Below are 27,108 nucleotides of genomic sequence, written 5' to 3' on the forward strand. Positions count from 1 at the left end.
CTCAGATGTTCCAATTCCTGGCGTAGACTCTCGGCGTCGGAGATAGTGCGCGCAGGATTCGTATGCTGCCCGAAAGATGTTAGAAAGTAGTGGCCAGCGATGGCCAATACTTTGAAACATACATTTTTTGTAAGGTGCTCACAATAAAGCCTGGAACTTCGAGAAAAAATGGCGAGCCCATTAATGCCCAATTTTGCTGCACTGTCCTGATGAATATATTTGTTGTACACCCCACACTGATTTCTGCGGTTATTTCATGCAGAGTTGCTTGTCTATTTGCACTGCCTACTCTATGCAAACGCCGCTACTCTCAGTAGTTAAGTGACACATTGTTGACACTGTGGTTCACGAAACTGAAATGGAATGTCCCATGCATCTAGCTCCAACTATCATTCCATGTTCAGAGTCTGTTAATTCCCGTCATGTGGCCATAATCATATCCAACACCTTTCCACATGAATCACCACAGTACAAATGAAAACTACGATAATGCACTGCCCTTTTATAACTTTTGTAGGCAATGTTAATGCCATGTGTTATGTGAATATCACTATTCCATGACTTTTGCCACCTCAATGTAATCCACCCCTTACTTAAAACTTTAATCCCAACATTTAATTATTTCTCCATTCTGTATGTTACTTTAGCAGTAACAACACCAGGTACGGGGTCTAGTAACCAACATTTTTACAATAAAACCCTTTTTAAAAAACTTGAGGAAATTTTTATTGACATCTGAAGAATTTCACTGATAAATAAGGGAACTAGTAAATATAAAATTTGAGAAGAATTTCAATTTTTACAGAACAACAATAACACATTGTCACTAGACAGTGTTATCAAAAAAAGAAACACTTTTAAAAACTTACGCCACACATCAAGCTTTTGTCACTTAGATCCAACTTAAGCTTTCTTATATGAATGAAACAGGTGTATCAATAACATTATCAACATTAAGACAGATACAAGTCAGTACACTACTATCATAGCTAAGAACTCACACAGTTGCAAATAATTTACATTGCAAGTATTTCTGTCCAAAACGTTGTTTGTTAGAAACAAACTGTTAACTGTACAAAATTTATCATTCACAAATGCAGGCTCTTTTATAAATGAACATCTAAAGACAATAAACCTAGGCAAATAATGTATCACTGTTATATAACAACAATAAACTGTAAGATCTGCAGTGAATGTCACAACCACATAACACAGAGATGGAACTCAAAGTCAACCAATGACAAAGTTCTGATTGGAAAAATGACATGTGTCAAAACTGATGAGGTCTCCATTACACAATCTATGATTTCTGAATATTTACAATGTATATTTACACAATGTACATATGTGCAATTTTTTAAAAAATCATTTTGCTTTTGAAACATTTTTCTTGCCCATAGATTTCATATTCTTCCTTTGATTACCACCAGCTGAGTTTCTCTTATTTTTTCGTACTTTCCCTTTAGATGCCTTAGCCCTACGATTATCCTTTTTCATTCTTGGATCCACTACCTTGTAATGGCCTTTAACTCCTGGCGGTCTTCTAAACCTTTTTCCTGCTGTGTGTTTCTTTGCAACAACATATGTAACTTCTTTCTTGGTTTTGCCCTTCGCCTTCTTGTACAGCCTAAAACAAAATAAAAATACGTTACATTTACAGCAATTAGAAACTGAATATTTCAAATGGTAAAAAAATTTGCTGCACTGATAGTGTACTTCAATAATTATTTCATCCTTTCATTATCTATACACAAAACTCTCAAATGTTGGTGACAATAGCCTGTACAGTAAAATGCCGTTTTTATGTTCCTGCATTTTACATTTTCTGATAATTACGTTCATTTTTGTTGGTCCCTATAGAAGTCCTATTCTCTCAATACATTGCTTTCCCATTATAAACAATTCTATGTTACAAAATTTCCCACATTTTAAATTTTCTTTGACATTATCACAAACTTTAACACTGATTTTCATAGAGATTTCTGTAAAAAAGTGTCTTATTCCTGCTCAAGTTCAGCCTTGGAACAAAGCAGATAATGCAGACAGTATGCAACGTTACTGATCATGTAATGTACCGTTAGTGCTGTAAGCAAGATTTTCATTGATGGTGTGTTGGGATCACAGCCACCTGTATTATAGGTTCACAGGCTTTGCAAGGGTGGGGAAGTATACAGAGACTTTGTCTTAATAATAATCATGATCTGGCAATAGTGACTCCAGTAGCAACTTTCCATCTGCTCATTGCATTGTATTACAACAGCTTTAATTCAATTTCACAGTCATTTATACAAATAAATATTGCCTTTGAAGTTGGCCATTTCTATAATGGGCTTTCACAAATTGTGATATATGCTAATCAGTTCTAGGTGTGCAGTCTACGATTGGTACAATCTGATGTCAGACATAAACATTCCTGATCAAGATCCTCCATAACACAATGGCAATTCCGCTCTCTTTCTCATGTAGATGTCCCTGAACCTAGAGATCTCCTTGTTGGCAACAAGCTGTAAATTTAGTGCCTATCATGTCCAAAAGCACTGCATGGATTGTCAGTTCCATCTTCACATACACCATGCATGCACTGGATACTAAAATGGGAGCAAAAAATAAAAAATTATGTTACTACTTGACAGATGTCCAGCACATCCTGCAGCTCAGAAATATTAAGTTAGTGTTCCTGCCTCCTAATTGCATGAGGGAGCTTCAGATGTTAAGATCTGGGAATCATCTGTTCTAAATGGAAATATAGAAAAATGCTTGTCCAGAAGGCTGTTTTTATACATGATAATGGCAGGAACCCAAAATCTGTGACTGCGTCACTTTTGGATGCTATGCATTATGCAGACAAAGTGTAGATGGATTTGACTCCTTTAACTATTTCTACCTGTTTCATGAAAGCAGGATTTAAGTTCACAGGAACCACTGGAAGAAAATTTGTCTGAGCCTACAGATTTTTCTGTGATAGGCATATCACCCACGTTTCAAGAGAATGTCAGTGTTGATGCTTCAGTCATCACTTGTGAGGTGCCAAAGCAGACAGAATCATTACCAAACACTTTGAGGAAGGGAAGAGAAAGATGATTGGTGAAGAGAATGATGATGATGATGATGATGATGATGACAACGACCAAGACCCAGTTGTGCCAAGCAGTAGAGAAGCTATGGGAGCTACTAGCATTTTGAGGCACTGGTAGTTGATCATGTGATGTTAATGGATTTGATGCTTTGTATACTGTGGAGAGACAAGTAGAGCTAACTGCTGCTAGAAAGAAACAAAAACTAATAATTATTTTGGTTTTTGTAATTTATTTGTTTTTGCTTGCTGTGTTTCCTATGTTTTCCTGTATTTTACACTTTTCTGGGCCAGTCCACTGGAAAGTGTAAAAAGGGGGTTTTACTTTATCCAAAACTCATTCCAATTGAGACCACATTGACAGATGTTCACATATACATAAAATTATTTCAACCACATTTGTATAAACCTCAAAACTGGTTATGATGTAAGAAATATTAAAACCAAGACCTCTACTGAATTAAGCTACGATTTAACTCTTTATCATGATTAACATCATGATGCTACAATCATGGTAATTATTTCATTAATTTATTTATTTAGGCCATCTTCTTTTATTTATTTCTGTTTTTATAAAATTTCAGTGATATTGTTGTCATTGGGACTGAGCTTTGATACATTATTGCAACAGTGAAAATAAAAAACAAAGTAACATTAGGGTTTACCATCAAATTGACAAAGAAGTCATTAACGACTGTACTCATTAGTAGGGAGCTGAAAATGTAGTACCTCCTTTCATAAAATTTGCATTTATTTTGGGTGAAATTTGGATCAGTTTTTCTTTTTTTTACAAATTATTAGATGCACAAATCATGCAATTATCATACTATGTGCCTAAAGATGAAGCCTTTGTCTCTTGAAATTAACTATTAAAAACAAAGTGGTGATTGGGGAGCTTTTTGACTGGAATGTTTGCTTTTACAGAAACTTCTACAGTTTTCTTTACATAACAGTCTTTGCTTGTTTTCTCGTTATGGTTCTATTTATGCTTTCAACAAATGACTGTTTCTGTTGAGAAGCAGCAGAATTTTTCCTCCAGCAAAATGAGCGCTTCCCTTATTTAATGTGTTCCTCAAAATTATTTTTCTTTTCCCACCTATTTCAATAGTTACAAAGTCTACAGAATCCTGATTCCTACCTTCCTTGGGAATTCATAACAGTGCAACCTGTACTTGACAATGTTACAGAACTAACAAGGTACAATATGCACACGTGGAACCCAAAATTCAGACATTATAGGAAGACTTTCTTTGTGGTTGAAATATGTTGATGGTTTGTTTTTTGGTTGGTATAGTGCAAAGTTTGAACCCTATAAACCGGCAGTCAGCTGTGAGTGTAAACAAACTAGAGTTATGACTGCCTGAGGGAGAAGAGCAGAGGGGGAAACAAGTCACACCTCCTTCTCACATGGCAGCCAGCCTACACCCGTGTTTTATGTTTCTGCAAAAACAAAAGTGGTCATACGGATTGTTGATCTTTTCTACATCTACATGGATACTCTGCAAATCACACTTAAGTGCCTTGCAGAGGGTTCATCAAACCACCTTCACAATAATTCTCTATTATTCCATTTTTGAACAGCGCGTGGTAAAAATGTACAACTATATCTTTCCATGCGAGCTCTGATTTCCCTTAATTATATTTGTTTCTCCCTATGGAGGTCAAGGTGAACAAAATATTTTCACTTCCTGAGGAGAAAGTTCATGGTTGAAATTTTGTGAGAAAATCCTGCCACAATGACAAATGCCTTTGTTTTAATGATGTCCAACTGCAAATCCTGTACCATGTCTGTGACACTCCTCTCTTTCTCAGTAATACAAAATATGCTGCCCTTTGAACTTCTCAATGTACTCCATTAATCCTACCTGGTAAGGATCCCACACCACACAGCAGTACTCCATGGGGGAGTGGTCAAGTGTAGTGTAGGCAGTTTCTTTAGTAGATCTGTAACATCTTCTAAGTGTTCTGCCAATAAAACGCAGTCTTTGGTTTGCCTCCCCCACAACATTTTCTGTGCTCTTTCCAATTTAAGTTGTTTGTAATTGTAATTTCTAGGTATTTAGATGAATTCATGGCCTTTAGTTTTCATTGATTTATTGTGTAACCAAATTTTTGTACCATACAGATATCCTTTCTAAATCGTTTTGCAATTTGTTTTGATCTTCTGATGACTTTACTAGATGATGATCAACAACATCATCTGCAAACAACCTAAGATGACTGCTCAGATTGTCTCCTAAATCTTTTATATAGATAAGGAACAACAAGAGGGCCTATAACATGGCCTTGGGGAATAACAGAAATCACTTCTGTTTTACTCAATGACTTTCAATTAATTACTATGAACTGACCTCTCTGACAGGAAATCACAAAACCAGTAGCATAACTGAGACAATATTCCATAAGCACACAATTTGATTAGTGTCAAAAGCCTTGTGTTTCACATTAACAATGTTTTCTACACCCATGTTGAATACACCATTCTCTTTGATGTAATCCATAATGTTTGAACATAATACATATTTCAGTATCATGCTGCATATCAACATTAATGAAGTAGTAGTAGTAGTTGTTGTTGTTGTTGTTGTTGTTGTTGTCGTCGTCGTCTTCTTCAGCCCAGAGATGCAGCTCTCCACGCTACTCTTATGCTGTGCAAGCCTCTTCATCTCCAAATAATTACTGCAACCTACATCATTCTGAATCCGTTTAGTGTATTCATGCCTTGGTCTCCCTTTACGACTTTTACCTTCCACGCTACCCTCCAATACTAAATTGGTGATCCCTTGATATCTCAGAACGTGTCCTACCAACCGATCCCTCCCTCTAGTCAAGTTGTGCCATGAATTCCTCTTCTCCCCAATTCTATTCAGTATCTCCTCATTAGTTACATGATCTGCCCAACTAATCTTCAGCATTCTTCTGTAGCACCACATTTCGAAATCTTCTATTCTCTTCTTGTCTACGCTGTTTATCATCTATGTTTCAGTCTGACACATGGTTACACTCCATACAAATACTTTCAGAATAGACTTTCTGACACTTAAATCTATACTCGATGTTAACAAATCTCTCTTCTTCAGAAATGCTTTCCTTGCCATAGCCATTCTACATTATATATCCTATCAACTTCGATCATCATCTGTTATTTTGCTCCCCAAATAGCAAAACTCCTTTACTACTTTAAGTGTCTCATTTCCTAATCTAATTCCCTCACCATCACCCGACTTAATTCGACTACATACCATTATCCTCGTTTTGCTTTTGTTGATGTTCATCTTATATCCTCCTTTCAAGACACTGTCCATTCCGATCAGCTGCTCTTCCAGGTCCTTTGCTGTATCTGACAATTACAATGTCGTCAGTAGACCTAAAAGTTTTTATTTCTTCTCCATGGATTTTATTATTAACCTAAATTTTTCTTTGGTTTCCTTTGCTGCTTGCTCAATATACAGACTGAATAACATTTGGGATAGGCTACAACCCTGTCTCACTCCCTTTTCAACCACTGCTTCCCTTTCATGCCCCTTGACTCTTATAACTGCCATCTGGTTTCTGTACAAATTGTAAATAGCCTTTCGCTCCCTGTATTTTACACCTGCCACCTTCAGAATTTGAAACTTAGTATTCCAGTCAACATTGTCAAAAGCTTTTTCTAAATTTACAAATGCTAGAAATGTAGGTTTGCTTTTCCTTGACCTATCTTTTAAGATAATTTATTGGGTCAGTATTGCCTCACGTGTTGTGATATTTCTACAGAATCTACACTGATCTTCCCCGAGGTTGGCTTCTACCAGTTTTTCCATTCGTTTGTAAATAATTCATGTTATTATTTTGTAAGCATGACTTATTAAATTGACATGATATGCATCAGTAATTTAGTAGCTTTCACCTATTGCCTTTCTTGAATACTGGTGTGACCTGTGCTCTTTTGTTGAAGTAGTTGTATGTGATTGTTAAGTATGGAGCTATTGCACACTTTGAAAGAAACATAATTGGTATACAATCTGGATTTGAAGACTTGCTTTTACTAAGTGATTTGAGCTGCTTCACTACTCCTAGGATATCTACTTGTAAGTTACTTAGGTTGGTAGCTGTTCTTTATTCAAATTCTGGGATATTTACTTCGTCTTCTTTGGCGAAGGAAGTTTGGAAGGCTGTGTTTAGTAACTCTGCTTTAGCAGCACTGTCATTGATGGTATTCATTCCTATTGCAAAGAGAAAGTATTGATTGTTTCTTGCTGCTAGTATACTTTCCATATGACCACAATCTCTTTGGATTTTCTGCCAGGCTTTGAGACAAAGTTTTGTTGTGCAAACTATTGCAAGTATCTCACATTGAAGTCTGCACTAAATTTCAAGCTTCTGTAAAAGACCGCCAATCTATGTTTATTTAAATTTCACATGGTTTTTTCATCATTTCTGCAACAGTGTTCTGATCTATTCTGTGTACCAGGGTGGATCAGCTCGATCATTTGTTAATTTATTTGGTATAAATGTCTCTATGCTGTTGATAGTACTTATTTGAAGTCAAGCAACATCTGGTCTACACTTACACTGTTAATTCGGAAGGAATGGAGATTGTCTCTCGGGGAGACATCAAGCAAAATTTTATCTGCTTTTTTGAATAGATACATTTTTCATTTATTTTTGGTGGATTTGACAGTTTTGGTATTCAGTCATAATTATGGCAACCCTGTTTTCACCAGTCCCTGTATCCATTTTGATGCTCGTTATTAGCTCAGGATTATTTTTTGCTAAGAAGTCAAATGTATTTGCAGAATCGTTTACTATTCAAGTGGGCTCATGAGCTAATAGCACGAAATAATTTGCAGAGAATGTGTTTAGCACAATTTTGGATGATTTTTTACATGTACCTCCATATTTGAGCACGTATTTTCACCAATATATCGAGAGTAAATTGAAACCGCCACCAAGTATAACAACTATAATTGTATGAGTCACATAAGTGTTTGAAATTAGACTGAAGTTTTCTTTGAACCCTTTCAGCAATTGTTCATCTGAGTTGGGAGATCAGTATAAGGATCCAGTTATTATTTTATTCCGGTTGCCAAGAATGGCCAACCGAATGAGGTGGTGCAGCGGTTAGCACACTGGACTCGCATTTAGGAGGACGATGATTCAAACCTGCGTACGGCCATCCTGATTTAGATTTTTGTGATTTCCCTAAATCACTTCAGGCATGGTTCCTTTGGGATGGTTCCTTTGAAAGGGCAAAAGGGCACGGTTGATTTCCTCACCCATCCCTAATGCAAGCTTGTGCTTCATCTCTAATAACCTCGTTGTAGACAGCACGTTAAAGGCTAATCTCCTCCTCCTAAGAATGACGTCTCCCCATAGTAACTCACAGGAACTATCTACTTCAATTTCACTATAAGATAAACTACCTGTAATGGAAACAAACACACCACCACCAACTCCATTTAGACTATCCTTTCTGAACACCTTTAGGTCCTTCACAAAAATTTTGGCTGAACTTATCTCCAGCTTTAGCCAGCTGTCAGTGCCTATAATGATGTATGAATCAGAGCTTTCTATTAGTGCTTGGAGCTCTGGTACTTTGCCAACACAGATACAACAATTTACAACTATTATACCGAGGATTCCTAGATCTACATTCTTCCTATGTCAACCTGCACCCTTTGAGATGAAGCCCTTTCTGTGTTCTCCCTGAGGCCCTCTAACCTAAAATACCACCCTTTCCACACCACGTAGTCCCTACTACCCGCGTGCCAGCTCCTGCATGTAATGGACATCTAACCTACTTAGCGGAACCCGAAATCCCAACACCCTATGTCACAAGTTGAGGAATCTGCAGCTACATGGTCGCCGAACCATGTGAACCTCTGATTCAAACCCTCCACTTGGCCCTGTACCAAAGGTCCACAACTGGTGCTGACAACTATGCTGTAAATGGTGAGCTCTGCTTTCATCTCGAAAGCAAAACTGGCAGCCTACACCACTTCAGACAGCCACTCGAAACCAGATAGAATCTCTTCAAATCCAATGAGACACATATCATTGGTACCAACATGAGCCCCACCTGCAGTTGGCTGCACTCTGTGCTCTTCATGGCATCCAGGAGGACTCATTTTACATCTGGACAGACTCCACCCAATATGCACAAGGAGTCCACAATGGATTTCTTCCCCTCCTTGGCAGCCATGTCCATAAGGTGCCAAATAACCGCCTAACATAGGAGCTCCCAGCTACCAATAATTCCACCCTCTGTGAATGCCTGGATCTTGAGGTGTTATGTCAGTCATAATCAAAGTCTGTGATGGACCAAAATAAGAAAAGAAACCAAGGAGCAATGTACAACACAAAACATTCAATAATGGCTGTCTGAGACTGGCATTTCAAAAAGAACCACTACCTCAAACAGCCACATTGAAGTGTCTGCATTATGAAGTTTAGCTAGCAAACAGACAAATGCATTTCTTTGATGCAAGATGCTAGGTTCCACAGCTGTTTCTATGTGACATTACACGGCATACATCTCATACAGGGTGATTCACGAAAAATAAGGAAATATTTTATTATGTTATTCTACAAGTAAAACTAAAGGAAAATTTTCATATAAACTTAGGTACACAAATGTTTAGTTATGGAGTCATGGCTAGTAAAAGATTTTGCCTGTAATTTAGCAACTTTGCTGATATGAAGCTATCGTAAAACTGTACAAGGTTTCCATTTATTTTGTTGTTATTGATTTGGTGAATCTAATTAAACATTTCCCAGACACATATCTGCAGTAGTTTTCCAGAACTTCCAGAGAAGCAAAGAAGTAATTTCATTATATTTTTAATTTATTAACTACTTGGCCCAATTTGTTTTTTTTTTAAATTCCAGACAACTGCACAAAGCTTTCAGCAGAAGTTGTAGAGAATTTAATTTTGGAAAAATGATGGTAATAATGTTAACTGAAACTGTATGAATGTGTCAGATAATGTGCTTTTATTAATACCATATCACGTGTGAATCCATGTTAATCCAGAAAAAACAAAGCTCAGTGTTAAGGAAATTGTACAGTGTACATACAATTTCACAATACATTCACAATCAATGTTCAAAAATGTCTCCACCGAGTCCAGTGCATTTAGCTGCACGTGTATGAACAGATTTCGTTGCTTGTTTCAGCTTCACAGGGTTATTTTTAATTTTGTCTATTGCATTCATAAAGCGAGCAAGTAATGCCTCACGTGTATTGACTTTGTCCTCATAAACTGTCTTTCTTCCATGCCCGTACACAAAAATCCATTGGTGTTAAATTGGGCGATCTGGGTGGCCACAGACGTGTAGCACCATGACCAATCCATTTCTGGCGAAAATGTTCATTTAAATGTGCAGTAACGGCATTGGTGAAATGTGGAGGCACACCGTCATGTTGAAAATACATTTGAAATTGCGTAGCAAGTGGAACATCCTCGAGCAAGCAGGGCATTTCTTCTTGAAGGAATTGTAAGTACAGCTTGCCAGTTAGACACCCTGAGAAAATGAAGGTCGAATAAAGTGTGTGTTGATTATACCACACCACACATTTATGTTAAACTGCTGCTGGAAATTGCGTTTTACTGTTGCTTGTGGGTTTGCTTCAGACCACATGTGCTCGTTATGTAAACTGTTTATACTATCTCGAGTAAACTGTGCCTTATCAGTAAATAAAATGTATTTGTGTAACTGCCAATTAGTATTTAAGCAGTTGCACAACTCCAAGCAAAGTGCAGGATCTCCCGGATGTAAATGAGGCACTATTGTTTATGGTAAGGATAGATATTATTGTACTTCAGTGTACACTCTATCTTAGATGGTGAAATGCCTAATAGTTGAGAGATACGTTGTGTACTGGTACCCGGGTTACACTGAACAGCATCCATAATATCCTCATCATTGTCTTCACATATCGAGCACTCGTACTGATTATTAATGCTAGGTAGAGAACCTGTCTCCCATAACATTCGAAATACTCCACTAATGGTTCGTGCAATCAGAATCCTCTGAGTTGGATGATGTTCGCGATATTGGTTAACTGCAGCCATGGCACTACCATCACATTTGCCATAAATAAACACCATATCGGCGTATTCCTCTGTCGTGAATTTGAAAGGCATCCCTATTTCATAAATAACCTACAAAACAACAACAGTTACTATGTGGTTTAATTTAAATACACTGTTGTTATGTTATTTCACTGAATAATAAAGAAAACTAACTCATTTCAAGGTTAGGAAACGACTGAAACAACTCAATAATGGTTGCCAACAATGACATAAACGTTTCTACATTCTTGATGGGAAGTAAACAAATTTACTTGTATAATAATCTATGCTTCTCTGGATGTTGGAAAACCACTGCAGATACACGTCTGGGACATGTTTTATTAGATTCACCAAACCAATAACAACAAAATAAATGGAAATCATGCTTTACTCTAAAGTTGTACAGTTTTGTGATGGCTTCATATTAGTGCAGTTGCGAAATTTCAGGCAAAATCTTTTATTAGCCATAACTCCGTAACTAACCATTTGCAGGCCTACGTTTACATGAACTTTTTTCTTTAGTTTTACTTGTAGAATAACATATCTTCATGAATCAACCTGTACAGACCATTCAACTGCCCACAACTGGCATGGCATCAGAGCATCAAGCACAATGATACATGATTTGTGCGTTGTGTTTGAGCACTTTTTATTTTGCCGACATGTTCTTATGCGTATTATCTTTCCAAACTGGGCTTTACCTGATGGTGTGCAACATCAGTAATCAAAAATTGGTTTCATTTTTTATTATATGTATAAAAGAAAGCTATTTCTATCTCCAGTAAAACAATGCATCTCTATAAAATTTGTCATGAAAAATACACTTGTCAGCTAATTTTGCAGTCTAATTTTTTTTAGACATAATTTGCACCTATATTCACATTTATCGCAAATGCAAATTTAATTTTTCAGGTCCCTAGTCATTAGAGATGGAGTGCAACTCAAATCGGCTGAGGATGGGAAAGGAAATTAGCTTGTGTCCTTTCAAAGTGAATCCTTCCAGCATTTGCTTCGTGTGATTAAAAGAAACAACTAAAAACCCAAATCACAACGGATAAATGGGCACCACCTAGCTCCAGCACATTGCCCACTCCAGCAGTTCTTGTGGCCTGACTCTCTACTAGTCCCTTTCCCACTCCTTTACACTTACCCAACATTTTTCCCTTTCCACACCATTCGTCCCATATACAAACCCTGTATTATCGAGCAAAGTGAATTCCTGACACTCTAGAAACAGGGAGGAAAGGGAGTAAAAGTATACATTCCAGTATTCTTACAAGTGAAGTATTGTAATATGAACACATCTTTATGCCAATACCCTGCATAGTACAACAATCAAATGTAGACCAGCACTTTTGTTTGAGAATACTGCTCAGACACTATGACTCTCTGAGTATTTATGCATAGTGTAATATGTGTGAATCCATGTATCATCTAAATAAAAAGCTGCCAACTTTAATTCTTACACGTCATTTTTAGTAAAAATGAGATGTAGTTGTCTTTTTTGAAACTATGTCATCTCACTCATCATAGATAGAATAATTTTTCTCACAAGAAAGAAGTCAAGATTAGTGACGGGAATCATAGAATGAACTGAATGGTGAGCTTGTTTAAAGTGCAAGCTATCTCATGCTAAAGCCACTCACCTTGATGCATCTTCGTTCACAAGCTATCATCACTGGAAAGGTGACAAAATGAATTTATGTACCAACAATTACAGTGGCATTGGTTTTCATAATGGTGAAATAGCTGAGCATGTATGGTGTTAGACTGGTGTGTTTGGGATCTAGGATTTGATACAGGTGAGGTCTGTGTTGAAAGGCATTGGTGTATGAGACTGAAATTAACTGAAAAGACCTGAATGAATTTAGACCAGACACTGGGCTTATGGCTGCAAAATTAACATGAAAAGCCTATATTGCAGAACAGTAATGACATAACATTCCCCTTAAATTTATTGCAACTAAATGCTGTTGTGGCAAGTTGACTTTGTCATGATGCAAGAACTATTACTGTTCATATGCACATTTTGCATATTAAATATCTCTCTCTCTCTCTCTCTCTCTCTCTCTCTCTCTGTGTGTGTGTGTGTGTGTGTGTGTGTGTGTGTGTGTGTGTGTGTGCACTCTAAGGAAAAAACAAACCTATGTATCACAAGGAAATTATCCGAATGGGACAGAAGACATGATATGTGAAGTACATGCACAGACAAACAAATTATTACAATTTCAGAAAAACTGGATGATTTATTCAAGAGAAACAGCTTCACAAATTCAGCAAGTCAATAATCCACTGGTTCAACTCTGGGTCGAATGCATGCAGTTATTCAACTTGGCATTGATTGATAGAGTTGTTGGATGTCCTCCTGAGGAATATCATGCCAAATTATGTCCAATTGGTGTGTTAGTTCATCAAGACTGAAAATGGTTGTAGGCCCTTACCATAATGGTCCAAAAGTTCTCAACTGGGAAGGCAACAAATGGTGTGCAGAATATTGCCAATGTACTGTTATGCTGTAAGGGTGCCACAAATGACAACCAAAGGGGCTCAGCTATGGAAAGAAATGGGACCACAGACCATCACTCCAGGTTTTTGGGCTGCATGGTAGGTGACAGTCAGTTTGATATCCTACTGCTGTCCAGGGAATCTTCAAACATGCCACTGCTGGTCACTGGGGCTGAATTTGAAGTGTGACTCATCACTGGCACTGAAGGCAATTCTACTTCAGTTGGTGAAACTGCAGGCTGAAGATGTGTATTGAGATGCTCCAGATAGCGGCGAGATACCAACCTGACTGTTGCCTGCCATACAGCCGGACAACCAGGATTGATGGTCTGGTGTGTCATTTCTTTAGCACAGCAGAACTCCTTTGGTTGTCATCCACAGTACCCTTACAACACAGTTGATATTCTAGACCCAATTTTGTTGCCCTTCGTGGCAAGCCAACCTGGGATTGCATTTCAGCAACATAGTGTGTCTACTGGTTGCTGTACCTTACCTTGCCCAGCAAGATCGCCAGCTCTCTCCCCATCCAAGAACATTTGGAGTGTTATGGGCAGGGCTGTCCAACTATCTCTGGATTTTGATGATCTAAAATGCCAACTGGACAGAATTTTGCATGACATCCCTCAGGATGACAACTAAGAACGTTCTCAATCAATGACAAGCCAAATAACTGCTTGCATAAGGATCAGAGGTGGATCAATGTGTTACTGTGCTCGATTTGTGAAGCACTTTCTCTTCAATAAATCATCCAATTTTTTTCTGAAATTGTAATCATTTGTTTGTCTGTACATGTAGGTCACATCTAGCAATTTCTGTCCTATTCGGATAATTCCTACATGGTGCGTACTTGTTGAGTGTATTTTGTAGCATACTTTAATTAGTGAAGGCAGTTACATCAGTTGCCTAACAAAAGTAAAAAGTAGGGCAAGGATGAAGAAAAAGGGAGAAGAAAAACAAAATTAACTGTGAACTGGGGTTGAATTCATGCCCCTCAGTGTACTAGCCTGGAACTTCATACTAACCTATAGTAATGTTTTAAAAATTGATACCATTTTAACAGATGTTCAGTATATTCATCTTATCCATTTTCTAAGAATTATACCTCCTGAAACATGGCCCATCAGGGTGGATGATTTAACGGTGAGTCTATTTTCCAATCACCATTTCTGACCCCACGCCGTCCCCTCGTCAGAGTTTCTTAGCAAGCCATGATGCCCAGTCATCCAGTCATGTGTGACATTAGCTGTGAATTACTTGTGAAGAGGGCTTTCGTTGCACTGTTTGTAATGTTGCAGAACTTGCTGGTTAATAACACATCATCAATGCCACACTCACTGTGTCCACTTTGCTGCTTTTTCAATGGGGTAAATACTTCAGTTCCACACCTTTCACCGTATTTACTCGAATCTAAGCCGCACTCGAATCTAAGCCGCACCTGAAGAATGAGACTCGAAATCGAGGAAAAAAAATTTTCCCGAATCTAAGCCGCACCTGAAATTTGAGACTCGAAATTCGAGGGGAGAGTAAAGTTTTAGGCCGCACCTCCAAATCGAAACAAAGTTGGTCCATTATAATATGAGACACAATTTAGGTTGAATGAATGGCGATACAGCTACAGTAGTTTGGTTCGAGTCGTAAGCTTAGCAGTTAAGCTTTACCAGGTAGCCATTGCTATGCGTCAGGCACTCCGTCCGTATTTATACGGGTACCCTTCCTTTTTCACGTGCTTCGTCTGGTTTGAATTGTTTGCTTATTTTCCTTTGATCTGATAAGTGTCATTCTCTTTGTTATAGGTGTTTACGTCACACTAAGCTGAAAATGCATTACTGTACTGTGTCGTGCATTGTTTCTTGCATGATGATAATGAGTGTTTACGGCATGTCGCTGCTCGCAGCACGGCTTGCTTTTGTAGGCGCTACCGCTGCTTACAATTAAAAAAAAAAAAAAAAATAAGAGAGGAATAGTCTCATTAGCGAAATGATGGCAAGAGACTGCCATTTGATGTTACTTACACTGCTGCTTTCTTTGATAATGATCAACAAGAACCAAATAATAGACGGCGTATGATAGAAGACGTTCTGAACCAGAGTTTAGCGAAAATTTTTCTCCATTTGAAAATCTTTGCAGGCGCCTCTTCAGTGTATTACGTTCTGCACAGAAATTAGAGTCATCTTAGATTTAAAAATCTAGTCAACTGCCGTGCTTCATTTCTGACTGTATCACAATTAGGCATAACAATAATACGAATATAAACATGACATGATATGTATGTTCTTCAGCGTTTGCTGTTGTCTCTCTCTAGTTTCGTAGTTTATTAGGCAGACAGGAATTAAATGAGATAGCAGCAAACACGAAACAATACATGGCAAAATGTTTATATGCGTATTATTCTTATGGTGAAGAGAATACTGCATATGATTCACAATTCATAAAAGTTCCTATTAGCAACCATCTCTTCTCACAGGTAGGAAAAAATTCAGAACGTAGAGTTGGCCATATTGAAAAACACCCCAAACAGTCTTGCCAGTCGGATTTTCGTAGTACATTGAAATGCTGCTACATTCGAAGATGAACAATACGGAATTTGTATTTACTTCGTTGGATAATGTATGAAAATGCAGTGGTCGAAACTCAGGGCGGAGAAAAAAAGCTCGTCTTCCACCTTTTTTTTTTAAATTTATTTATTGACGCAGAGGTTTTGGCGCCAGTATTTATCTTTGTGCCTACAAAGCATGCCCGTGTAGCGCTACATGTATTCGACGGCAGAAGTTGGTTGTGGAAAGACCTACCAACATTTTTCAGAACTTCCGCTTGCTTTGCGCTCGATTCTAAGCTGCAGGCGGTTTTTTGGACTACAATAACCGGAAAAAAAGTGCGGCTTAGATTCGAGTAAATACGGTCAACTTCGTGTCCATCCTAATGTAATTTGTACTGTACTGACTTACTCAGCTTTAACTTTTGCTTGGATGTTCTGTCCGCTTATCCATCTGCACTGTCATTTCTTGATCTTTGTCATCGTCAATAAATTTAATGTTGTTAAGCAAGCCACTGTGTATGCTCGCACAGACATTTTCCATACACACTCTTCACACTTGCACTTTCAGGTAACGTGTCATGACTGCACAGTTCAGTCAGTAGAGCAAAAGAATGTGAAAGGCAAGGGATCCATGTTCGAGTCTCTGTCCAGGATGAGATGGAAATTTTGTTAACCGGTGACTTTCCATTCTGAGAGATGATGCTTACTGGTTAACTTATATGTTTTTTGTATCCAATGTAATTTTTTTCATATTTATTGACTTATTTCTGTTCCTAGGAACAATAAATATGAAAAAAATTACACATGTGTGTGTGTGTGTGTGTGTGTGTGTGTGTGTGTGTAAATGTTCTATTACGAAATGCAAAATGCAATAATTCATTGCAAGTTAATTTATTGCTTGCTACGCCTAGTTAGTATATATGCAAAATGCAATAATTCATTGAAAGTTAATTTATTGCTTGCTACGCCTAGTTAAGATTAAATGCTATCTGTGTTGTACAGTCGAGAGCTGACAGTTGACCTGCGAGTTAGAAATGGAAGTATGTTAGTGTTCAAAGTTTATGGAAGTCAGTAAAGTGAAAACATGGAGGAACAGTAATTTCGACTGTGTTGGTGAGAGGAGCATTAAATGAAAAGTATGTTGTTCAACATGAAGTCAATTTTGAGAGAACTGTCATGTGTTTTAAATTGTTATTTCAGCACATAAGGATGGTGCTGTAGAGCTGTTTGATGAACACTATACAGAGCCTTTGGTTATTTATTGTACACAAGGACAGTGGATATATTTAAAGAAGCCAGAGAAGAGGATTGAGAATGAAAAGGTGGACAGAGGTGTTTTCCTGGTGAAGATTCACAGGCAAAAGATAAAGAATAGAAGATATGCACATGAATTTTAATGGTGGATAGCATCTACATGAACTTCATGAAGAGTGTACCAAAGACGAACAAGTGGGAGAAGTGTGAACATCAAAAGTGTTAACATCAAACATTAGTGATACTGACTGTGAACAGCATATGAACCGTGCCATTAAAATGATAACACTATTATATAGACATACAAGTTGTGAAGGTGTAGTATGAAGTTTAAAGTGAGGTGACATCGCTAATGAATGTGCACGTCCTCAAACAGATATATCTGATCAGTTGTACGCTATTTGCTACCTTAAAATAGTGTCTTCTTTAAAACTGCACAGCAAATCCCATCCAGCAATTCCCTGGAGTCATTTAAAATTTTATTACACATCAAATCTGTGGCTAGACTACATTCAAAGAGCAATATTTTGGATATAATATTTTTCAACATAATTTGTTGCAAAGTGGTTGTCGAGGGTCACCATTTGTAGTAACAACACCTTTCAGTTACTACAATAGGATAAGGGCAGAGATCACGCATCTTTCTGCGACAGCCACTTGTAACCCCAACAAGGTAAGAAGAAACACTGCAGGTAACAAGAGCTAAACAACAAATTCCTCAAAAAAACAGTTGCTGTACTGACAAAAACATTGCTGCCATTTATCATCTCTTACTATTTAAATTATCATATAACTGGATGTATAAAAATCTTTTTATCGTGTGACAGCAGGAGAAAACACTTATAAAAGTTAGGGAAATGTGCAAGCTTTGGAAGCCAGTGGCTCCTATTTCTGCCAGAAGGATTAATGGGGTAGGAAGAGGGGTGAAGGAAAAGGACTGCTGAGGTTTGGGAAATGGGGTGAGTTATGGAAAAGTCGGCCAGAACACAGAGACGGGGAAGACTTACCAGACAATATGTGTAGGAAAGATGTACTTCTGCCAGAAGGAGCCACTGGCTCCCAAAGCTTTCACATTTCCTTAACTTTTGTCTGTGTTTTTTTCTGGCAACCCTTGTGAGTAGATATTTTATCTATACAATTATACTATATTTTCAGAAATTGATTGTTTTTGTTGGTGTACTTAAATTATCAGAAATTCAGTTACTTACTCAAAGAGAGATTTCACAGCGGAAACTATTCTAACTTTGCTTAGCCAAAAGTTTTGTCTGATTCAGAGAGAAGAGGAAGCCTTATCACAGCAATACTTTCTTTAACTAGTATTATTAAATTCATACTTATTGGCGAGGAGAATTTCTTAAGCTAGAGTTGTAAACAATACATAAATATTGCTCATCAGATTTCTGGAAAGTGTGGAAAAGTAGTGATGTACAAACAGAAATATTAAATGATTTTGTTGCTTAATGTTGCTATACTGACCAGATCCTAGTAAGTCAGAGTAATAAACAAATTCAATTATTGTAAGAATCTTTCATGTAACATTAATAATGGACCAACAGTTTTAATTTCCAGTTTATGTGGACATTTGCTTACTAAGTAACCATATGGTTAAATTTTACTGCAAGTTTAGACAATGTATCTTTCGTGTGTGAGTAAATGAACGAATGAATCTAGTCTACGTAATTCAAAAACACAGGTTATTGGTGAGGCAATTTTTCCAAGTGTAACTGCAAATTAAAGAGAAGGTAGCAGCGGATTTAGCAATGGGTACTGCTTCAGCAGTACACAGTAACAAAGATTTAGCATGAAGTAGAGCAGTTATAGCAGAGGCAGATTAATTAACTAACATTTTAGGCACTAGAGTTTTAATCTGTCAGGAAATTTCACTTTCTCTATTATGGAGTTACTTTAATGAGCTGAAGTGTTACATGTTAAAAACATTCACCAAGAGCACCATTTACAATAGTTTTATGTGTGTATGCAACTGGCAAAACTGTTGCTGGGTTTCGTGAGTGGAATGTAAGGGGGTGAGGATGTAAGTAACTTAACTCATTTAAAAAAGAAAGAGTACTTACTGCCTGATCTGCTTGGCTTTTTCACGATCAGAAACATCAACATTGTCCATGAGTGCCTCCACCTTCTTTTTTGCTTTTTCAAGCTTCCGCAATGCTCGCTTCTTCTTTCGTGCTTTAGCTTCAATTACTTTCTTTATTGGCCGGACATTGAGGTTCTCCATTCTCTTCTTGTATTCATCTACAAGCTCCTGAAAAATGGGAGAACAATATACCATGAGCCTACATAATATTTACAGGCATTTTGAAACAGAGATGCATTGTATGGATTCTCACAGTATGCAAAAATTTATTAAAAATCATACAAGGTAGAAATGCACTACTTTAGTCAAAGTATTGCTTTTTCACACATGTGTGTGATCCTTCTAACATTTTTAATGTGGTTCCATGCCCAAATTTTATGTAATAATCTGAAGTGCACCTAGAATATAAAGGCATAACTGTCATTTGTTTGTAAATGATGTGTACTTCAAATATTATTTCATCACATTATAACATCTGATGGTATTATCTGAACTAAGTAGTGAAAGGAATGTTGGAAGTGCCATGTTGTATTACCACTGAACTGATTAAAGATGGGGTATGAGTTCAACTTAACCAGACTGGCACGCAAGACCTCGGTATTTGCTTAATATGATTTAGGGAAACAGTTGAATCTGAACCAAACTCTTCTACAATGACAAAGTCAGTATTTCAACTAATCAGCAGCCTTACTTTGTATACAACCCCCCCCCCCCCCCCCCCCCATGAACCATGGACCCTGCCGTTGGTGGGGAAGCTTGCGTGCCTCAGTGATACAGATAGCCATACCGTAGGTGCAACCACAACAGAGGGGTATCTGTTGAGAGGCTAGAAAAATGTGTGGTTCCTGAAGAGGGGCAGCAGCCTTTTCAGTAGTTGCAGGGGCAACAGTCTGGACGATTGAGTGATCTGGCCTTGTAACACTAACCAAAACGTCCTTGCTGTGCTGGTACTGCGTACGGTTGAAAGCTAGGGGAAACTACAGCTGTACTTTTTCCCGAGGGCATGCAGCTTTACTGTATGGTTAATGATGATGGCGTCCTTTTGGTTAAAATATTCCGGAGGTAAAATAGTCCCCTATTCGGATCTCCGGGCAGGGACTTCTCAAGAGGACGTCGTTATCAGGAGAAAGAAAACAGGCGTTCTACGGATCGGAGCGTGGAACGTCAGATCCCTTAATCGGGCAGGTAGGTTAGAAAATTTAAAAAGGGAAATGGATAGGTTAAAGTTAGATATAGTGGGATGCACAAGCTTCTTCATCTCCCAGTACCTACTGCAACCTACATCCTTCTGAATCTGCTTGGTGTATTCATCTCAGTTCAGTGGCAGGATGAACAAGACTTATGGTCTGGTGAATACAGGGTTATAAATACAAAATCAAATGGGGGTAATGCAGGAGTAGGTTTAATAATGAATAAAAAAGTAGGAATGCGGGTAAGCTACTACAAACAGCATAGTGAACGCATTATTGTGGCCAAGATAGGTATGAAGCCCATGCCTACCACAGTAGTACAAGGTTATAAGCCAACTACCTCCACAGATGATGAAATGATTGATGAAATGTATGATGAGTTAACAGAAATTATTCAGATAGTGAAGCGAGACGAAAACTTGATAGTCATGGGTGACTGGAATTCGATAGTAGGAAAAGGAAGAGAAGGAAATGTAGTAGGTGAATATTGAATGGGGCTAAGGAATGAAAGAGGAAGCCGCTTGGTAGAATTTTGCACAGAGCATAACTTAATCATAGCTCACACTTGGTTCAAGAATACATGGAAGAAGCCTGGAAATACTAGAAGGTGTCAGATAGATTATATAATGGTTGTTGTTGTTGTGGACTTCAGTACTGAGACTGGTTTGATGCAGCTCTCCATGCTACTCTATCCTGCACAAGCTTCTTCATCTCCCAGTACCTACTGCAACCTACATCCTTCTGAATCTGCTTGGTGTATTCATCCCTTGGTCTCCCTCTCCGATTTTTACCCTCCGCGCTGCCCTCCAATACTAAATTGGTGATCCCTTGATGCCTCAGAACATGTCCTACCAACCGATCCCTTCTTCTAGTCAAGTTGTGGCACAAACTTCTCTTCTACCCAATCCTATTCAACACCTCATTAGTTATGTGATCTACCCATCTAATTTCCAGCATTCTTCTGTAGCACCACATTTCGAAAGCTTCTATTCTCTTCTTGTCCAAACTATTTATCGTCCATGTTTCACTTCCACAAATGGCTACACTCCATACAAATACTTTCAGAAACAACTTCCTGACACTTAAATCTATATTCGATGTTAACAAATTTCTCTTCTTCAGAAATGCTTTCCTTGCCATTGCCAGTCTACATTTTATATCCTCTCTACTTCGACCATCATCAGTTATTTTACTCCCTAAATAGCAAAACTCCTTTACTACTTTAAGTGTCTCATTTCCTAATCTAATTCCCTCACCATCACCCGACTGAATCCGACTACATTCTTTTATCCTCGTTTTGCTTTTGATGATGTTCATCTTATATTCTCCCTTCAAGACACCATCCATTCCGTTCAACTGCTCTTCAAAGTCCTTTGTTGTCTCTGACAGAATTACAATGTCATCGGTGAACCTCAAAGTTTTTATTTCTTCTCCATGGATTTTAATACCTACTCCGAATTTTTCTTTTGTTTCCTTCACGGTTTGCTCAATATACAGATTGAATAACATCGGGGAGTGGCTACAACCCTGTCTCACTCCCTTCCCAACCACTGCTTCCCTTTCATGCCCCTCAACTCTTATAACTGCCATTTGGTTTCTATACAAATTGTAAATAGCCTTTCGCTCCCTGTATTTTACCCCTGCCACCTTCAGAATTTGAAATAGAGTATTCCAGTCAACATTGTAAAAAGCTTTCTCTAAGCCTACAAATGCCAGAAACGTAGGTTTGCCTTTCCTTAATCTAGCTTCTAAGATAAGTCGTAGGGTCAGTATTGCCTCACATGTTCCAATATTTCTACGGAATCCAAACTGATCTTCCCCATGGTCGGCTTTTACTAGCTTTTCCATTAGTCTGTAAAGAATTCGCGTTAGTATTTTGCAGCCGTGACTTATTAAACTGATAGTTCAGTAATTTTCACATCTGTCAACACCTGCTTTCTAAACTGATAGTTCGGTAATTTTCACATCTGTCAACACCTGCTTTCTTTGGGATTGGAATTATTATATTCTTTTTGAAGTCTGTGGGTACTTCGCCTGTCTCATACGTCTTGCTCACCAGATGGTAGAGTTTTGTTGTGACTGGCTCTCCCAAGGCTGTCAGTAGTTCTAATGGAATGTTGTCTACTCCCGGGGCCTTGTTTCGACTCAGGTCTTTCAGTGTTCTGTCAAACTCTTCACGCAGTATCATATCTCCCATTTCATCTTCATCTACATCCTCTTCCATTTCCATAATATTGTCCTTAAGTACATCGCCCCTGTATAGACCCTCTATATACTCCTTCCACCTTTCTGCTTTCCCTTCTTTGCTTAGAACTGGGTTTCTATCTGAGCTCGTGATATTCATACAAGTGGTTCTCTTTTCTCCAAAGGTCTCTTTAATTTTCCTGTAGGCAGTATCTATCTTACCCCTAGTGAGATAAGCCTCTACATCCTTACATTTATCCTTATGCTTTATCCTTATGCTTAGCCATTTTGCACTTCCTGTCAATCTCATTTTTGAGACGTTTGTATTCCTTTTTTCCTGCTTCATTTACTGCATTTTTATAATTTCTCCTTTCATCAATTAAATTCAATATTTCTTCTGTTACCCAAGGATTTCTACTAGCCCTCGTCTTTTTACCTACTTGATCCCCTGCTGCCTTCACTACTTCATCCCTCAAAGCTACCCATTCTTCTTCTACTGTATTTCTTTCCCCCATTCCTGCCATTTGTTCCCTTACACTCTCATCGAAACTCTGTACAACCTCTGGTTTAGTCAGTTTATCCAGGTCCCATCTCCTTAAATTCCCACCTTTTTGCAGTTTCTTCAGTTTTAATCTACAGTTCATAACCAATAGATTGTGGTCAGAGTCCACATCTGCCCCTGGGATTCTGTAGAAATGTTGGAACACGTGAGGCAATACTGACCCTATGACTTATCTTAGAAGAAAAATTAAGGAAAGGCAAACCTACATTTCTAGCATTTGTAGACTTACAGAAAGCTTTTGACAATGTTGATTGGAATACTCTCTTTCAAATTCTGAAGGTGGCAGGGGTAAAATACAGGGAGCGAAAGGCTATTTACAATGTGTACGGAAACCAGATGGCAATTATATGAGTCGAGGGGCATGAAAGGGAAGCAGTGGTTGGGGAGGGAGTGAGACAGGGTTGTAGCCGATCCCCGATGTTATTTAATCCGTATACTGAGCAAGCAGTAAAGGAAACAAAAGAAAAATTTGGAGTAGGAATTAAAATCCATGGAGAAGAAATAAAAACTTTGAGGTTCGCCGATGACACTGTAATTCTGTCAGAGACAGCAAAGGACCTGGAAGAGCAGCTGAATGGAATGGACAGTGTCCTGAAAGGAGGATGTAAGATGAACATCAACAAAAGCAAAATGAGGATAATGGAATGTAGTCAAATTGAATCGGTGATGCAGAGGGAATTAGATTAGGAAATGGGCACTTAAAGTAGTAAAAGAGTTTTGCTATTTGGGGAGCAAAATAACTCATGGTGGTCAAGGAGAGACGATATAAAATGTAGACTGGCAATGGCAAGGAAAGCGTTTCTGAAGAAGAGAAATTTGTTAACATCGAGTATAGATTTAAGTGTCAGGAAGTCTTTTCTGAAAGTATTTGTATGGTATGTAGCCATGTATGGAAGTGAAACGTGGACGATAAATAGTTTGGACAAGATGAGAATAGAAACTTTCGAAATATGGTGATACAGAAGAATGCTGAAGAGTAGGTGGGGAGATCACGTAACTAATGAGGAGGTATTGAATAGAATTAGGGAGAAGAGAAATTTATGGCACACCTTGACTAGAAGAAGCCATCGGTTGGTAGGACACATTCTTAGGCATGAAGGGATCACCAAATTAAAACTGTGTGCCGAACCGAGACTCAAACTCGGGACCTTTGCTTTTTGCGGGCAAAAGTAGGAGACGAGGTACTGGTAGAAGTAAAGCTGGAGGACGGGGCGTGAGACGTGCTTGGGTAGCTCAGCTGGTAGAGCACTTGCCCGTGAAAGGCAAAGGTCCCGAGTTCGAGTCTCAGTCCGGCACACAGTTTTAATCTGCTGGGAAGTTCATATCAGCGCACACTCTGCTGCAGGGTGAAAATCTCATTCTGGAAACATCCCCCAGGCTGTGGCTAAGCCATGTCTCCGCAATATCCTTTCTTTCAGGAGTGCTAGTTCTGCAAGGTTTGTAGGAGAGCTTCTGTAAAGTTTGGAAGGTAGGAAACAAGGTACTGACAGAAGTAATGCTGTGAGAACAGAGCGTGAGTCGTGCGTGCATAGCTCAGTTGGTAGAGCACTTGCCCGCGAAAGGCAAAGGTCCCGAGTTCGAGTCTCAGTCCGGCACACAGTTTTAATCTGCCAGGAAGTTTCATATCAGCGCACACTCTGCTGCAGAGTGAAAATCTCATTCTGGAGGGTATCACCAATTTAGTATTGGAGGGCAGTGTGGAGGGTAAAAATTGTAGAGGGAGACCAAGAGATGAATACACTAAACAGATTCAGAAGGATGTTGGTTGCAGTAGGTACTAGGAGGTGAAGAAGCTTGCACAGGATAGGGTAGCATGGAGAGCTGCATCAAACCAGTCTCTGGACTGAAGACCACAACAACAACAACAACAACACTTTGTATTTTAACTGGAGAAATAGCACCTAGCTCGACATTTGGCTTGACGCCAACAGAAAACAGTGTACTTCTGAAGGACATTTTGGTCCACAGCACATACTAAAAATGATACAAACCAGAATTAAAATGTTTTCAATAACAATGAATTTCAGATATAAAAAACTTGTAATTGCACAGTAATTCTTACTATGCTCTATCTATCTATCTACACACAAAGATATGATTTTCGTAGGACTTGGATTGACATGGATTCGACTAATGTCTGAAGAAGTGCTGGGGGGAATTGATACCATGCATTCTGCAGGGTTGTCCATAAATCTGTGAGAGTACGAGGGGGTGGAGATCTCTCGAACAGCAGGTTGCAAGGCATCCCAAAATATGCTCAATAATGTTCATGTCTGGGGAGTTTGGTGGCTAGCAGAAGTGTTTAAACTCAGAAGAGTGTTCCTGGAGCCACTCTGTAGCAATTCTGGACGCATGGGGTGTCGCACTGTCCTGCTGGAATTGCCCACGTCTGTCGGAATACAAATGTTCATTAAATAGAAAAGTATTTTGGGATATAAATCCTGGCAGATGTGAGAATGACTAGTTATAGAAGTACTGGGCAGAGGATACAAGATTTCCCCAGTAGCTGACTCAAATGCCTAGGAATAGGTTTGATAAGCTAAGAAATTATCTACATGTGAATGACAATACCAAAGTGGGAGAAAGAGGAGCCCCTGATTATGACAAGTTGTTCAAGGTGAGACCATTTGTTAACAGTATCAAACAAAACTTTTCCCTTGTTGAACCTGACAAATATAATTCAGTGTATGAATTAAACATTACTTTTGAAGTTCACGCATCCCTGAAACACTATGTAACACACAAACTGCATAAATGAAATATAAAAGTTTTTGTCTGTGCTGGATCCAGAGGCACTGTGTACGGTTTTGAAATATACCAAATGGAAAGGAACTGTACCCAATGACATTGGTCTTGGAATGAGTGGTAATACAGTGATAAGGTTTGTGGGATAACTACCTGAATATAAAAATTTTGTAGTTTTCACCGACAACTGGTTCACCCCTTACAATATTATTTCTGCCCTGAAAGACATTGGTATCTTGGTTGATGGAACTGTTAGATCCAAAAGACTTCAAGGGTGCAATCTAAGAGTGGGCAGTGAGATGAAAAAGCAGGGACAAGGATCATATGACTACAGAACTGAAACAGAAAGGAAAAATCATAGCACTGAAGTGGCATGGTAACAAGTCTGTCATCCTTGCAAGATCATACAAAGCAATAAATCAAGTGGAACTTGTGAAACATTGGGCAGTGGAAGAACGAAAATATATTGACCTTCCAATACCAGGCAATGTTAGAGAATATAACTGTTCTATGATGTGTGTTTTGTATGCATGGCTCCTATACCATCAACACTGCAGACAAAGAGGAATTATGAAACACATATCTGTATTGATTTTTCAGTCTGACATAGCTCATGGACTACTAAAAGCGGGAGACACACTGCTAAGAAGATGAGGATGGCCATCAGATGACAGTCCCTTGTCAACTGTCGTGAAGCAACCAGCCCCATTTGTTCCCAGCCCAGTTGATGGCGTAATACATGACAATACTGGACATTGCAGAGCATCTCAAAACATACAGAGATAAACTGTGCATTAAAGCGTATTCTTGAACAAAATGCATTAAATGTTAGAAACCTCTCTGTTCTGCCGAAGACAGGAACTGTTTCTTAAATTTTCATATAAAGTAACATCCAGTTTATAACAACCCT

At 38.4% G+C, this 27,108-nt stretch overlaps 1 protein-coding gene across 1 annotated transcript in view; it reads right to left on the reverse strand.

Annotated features, from left to right (window-relative positions):
- Positions 1–720: 720 nt before the first annotated feature.
- The window catches only part of LOC124606956 (pre-rRNA 2'-O-ribose RNA methyltransferase FTSJ3), a 117,254-nt gene continuing 90,866 nt past the window's right edge, over positions 721–27,108 (reverse strand). The window contains exons 12-13 of the mRNA XM_047139093.1: positions 19,498–19,685; positions 721–1,627 (exon numbers count right to left, since the gene is read on the reverse strand). Coding sequence (XP_046995049.1) covers positions 1,366–1,627; positions 19,498–19,685 — 450 coding nt within the window. The 3' untranslated portion in view covers positions 721–1,365. The remainder of the gene's footprint in view (positions 1,628–19,497; positions 19,686–27,108) is intronic.

This window comes from Schistocerca americana, chromosome 3, assembly GCF_021461395.2.
Source record: "Schistocerca americana isolate TAMUIC-IGC-003095 chromosome 3, iqSchAmer2.1, whole genome shotgun sequence".
NCBI classification, from domain to species: Eukaryota; Metazoa; Arthropoda; class Insecta; order Orthoptera; family Acrididae; genus Schistocerca; species Schistocerca americana.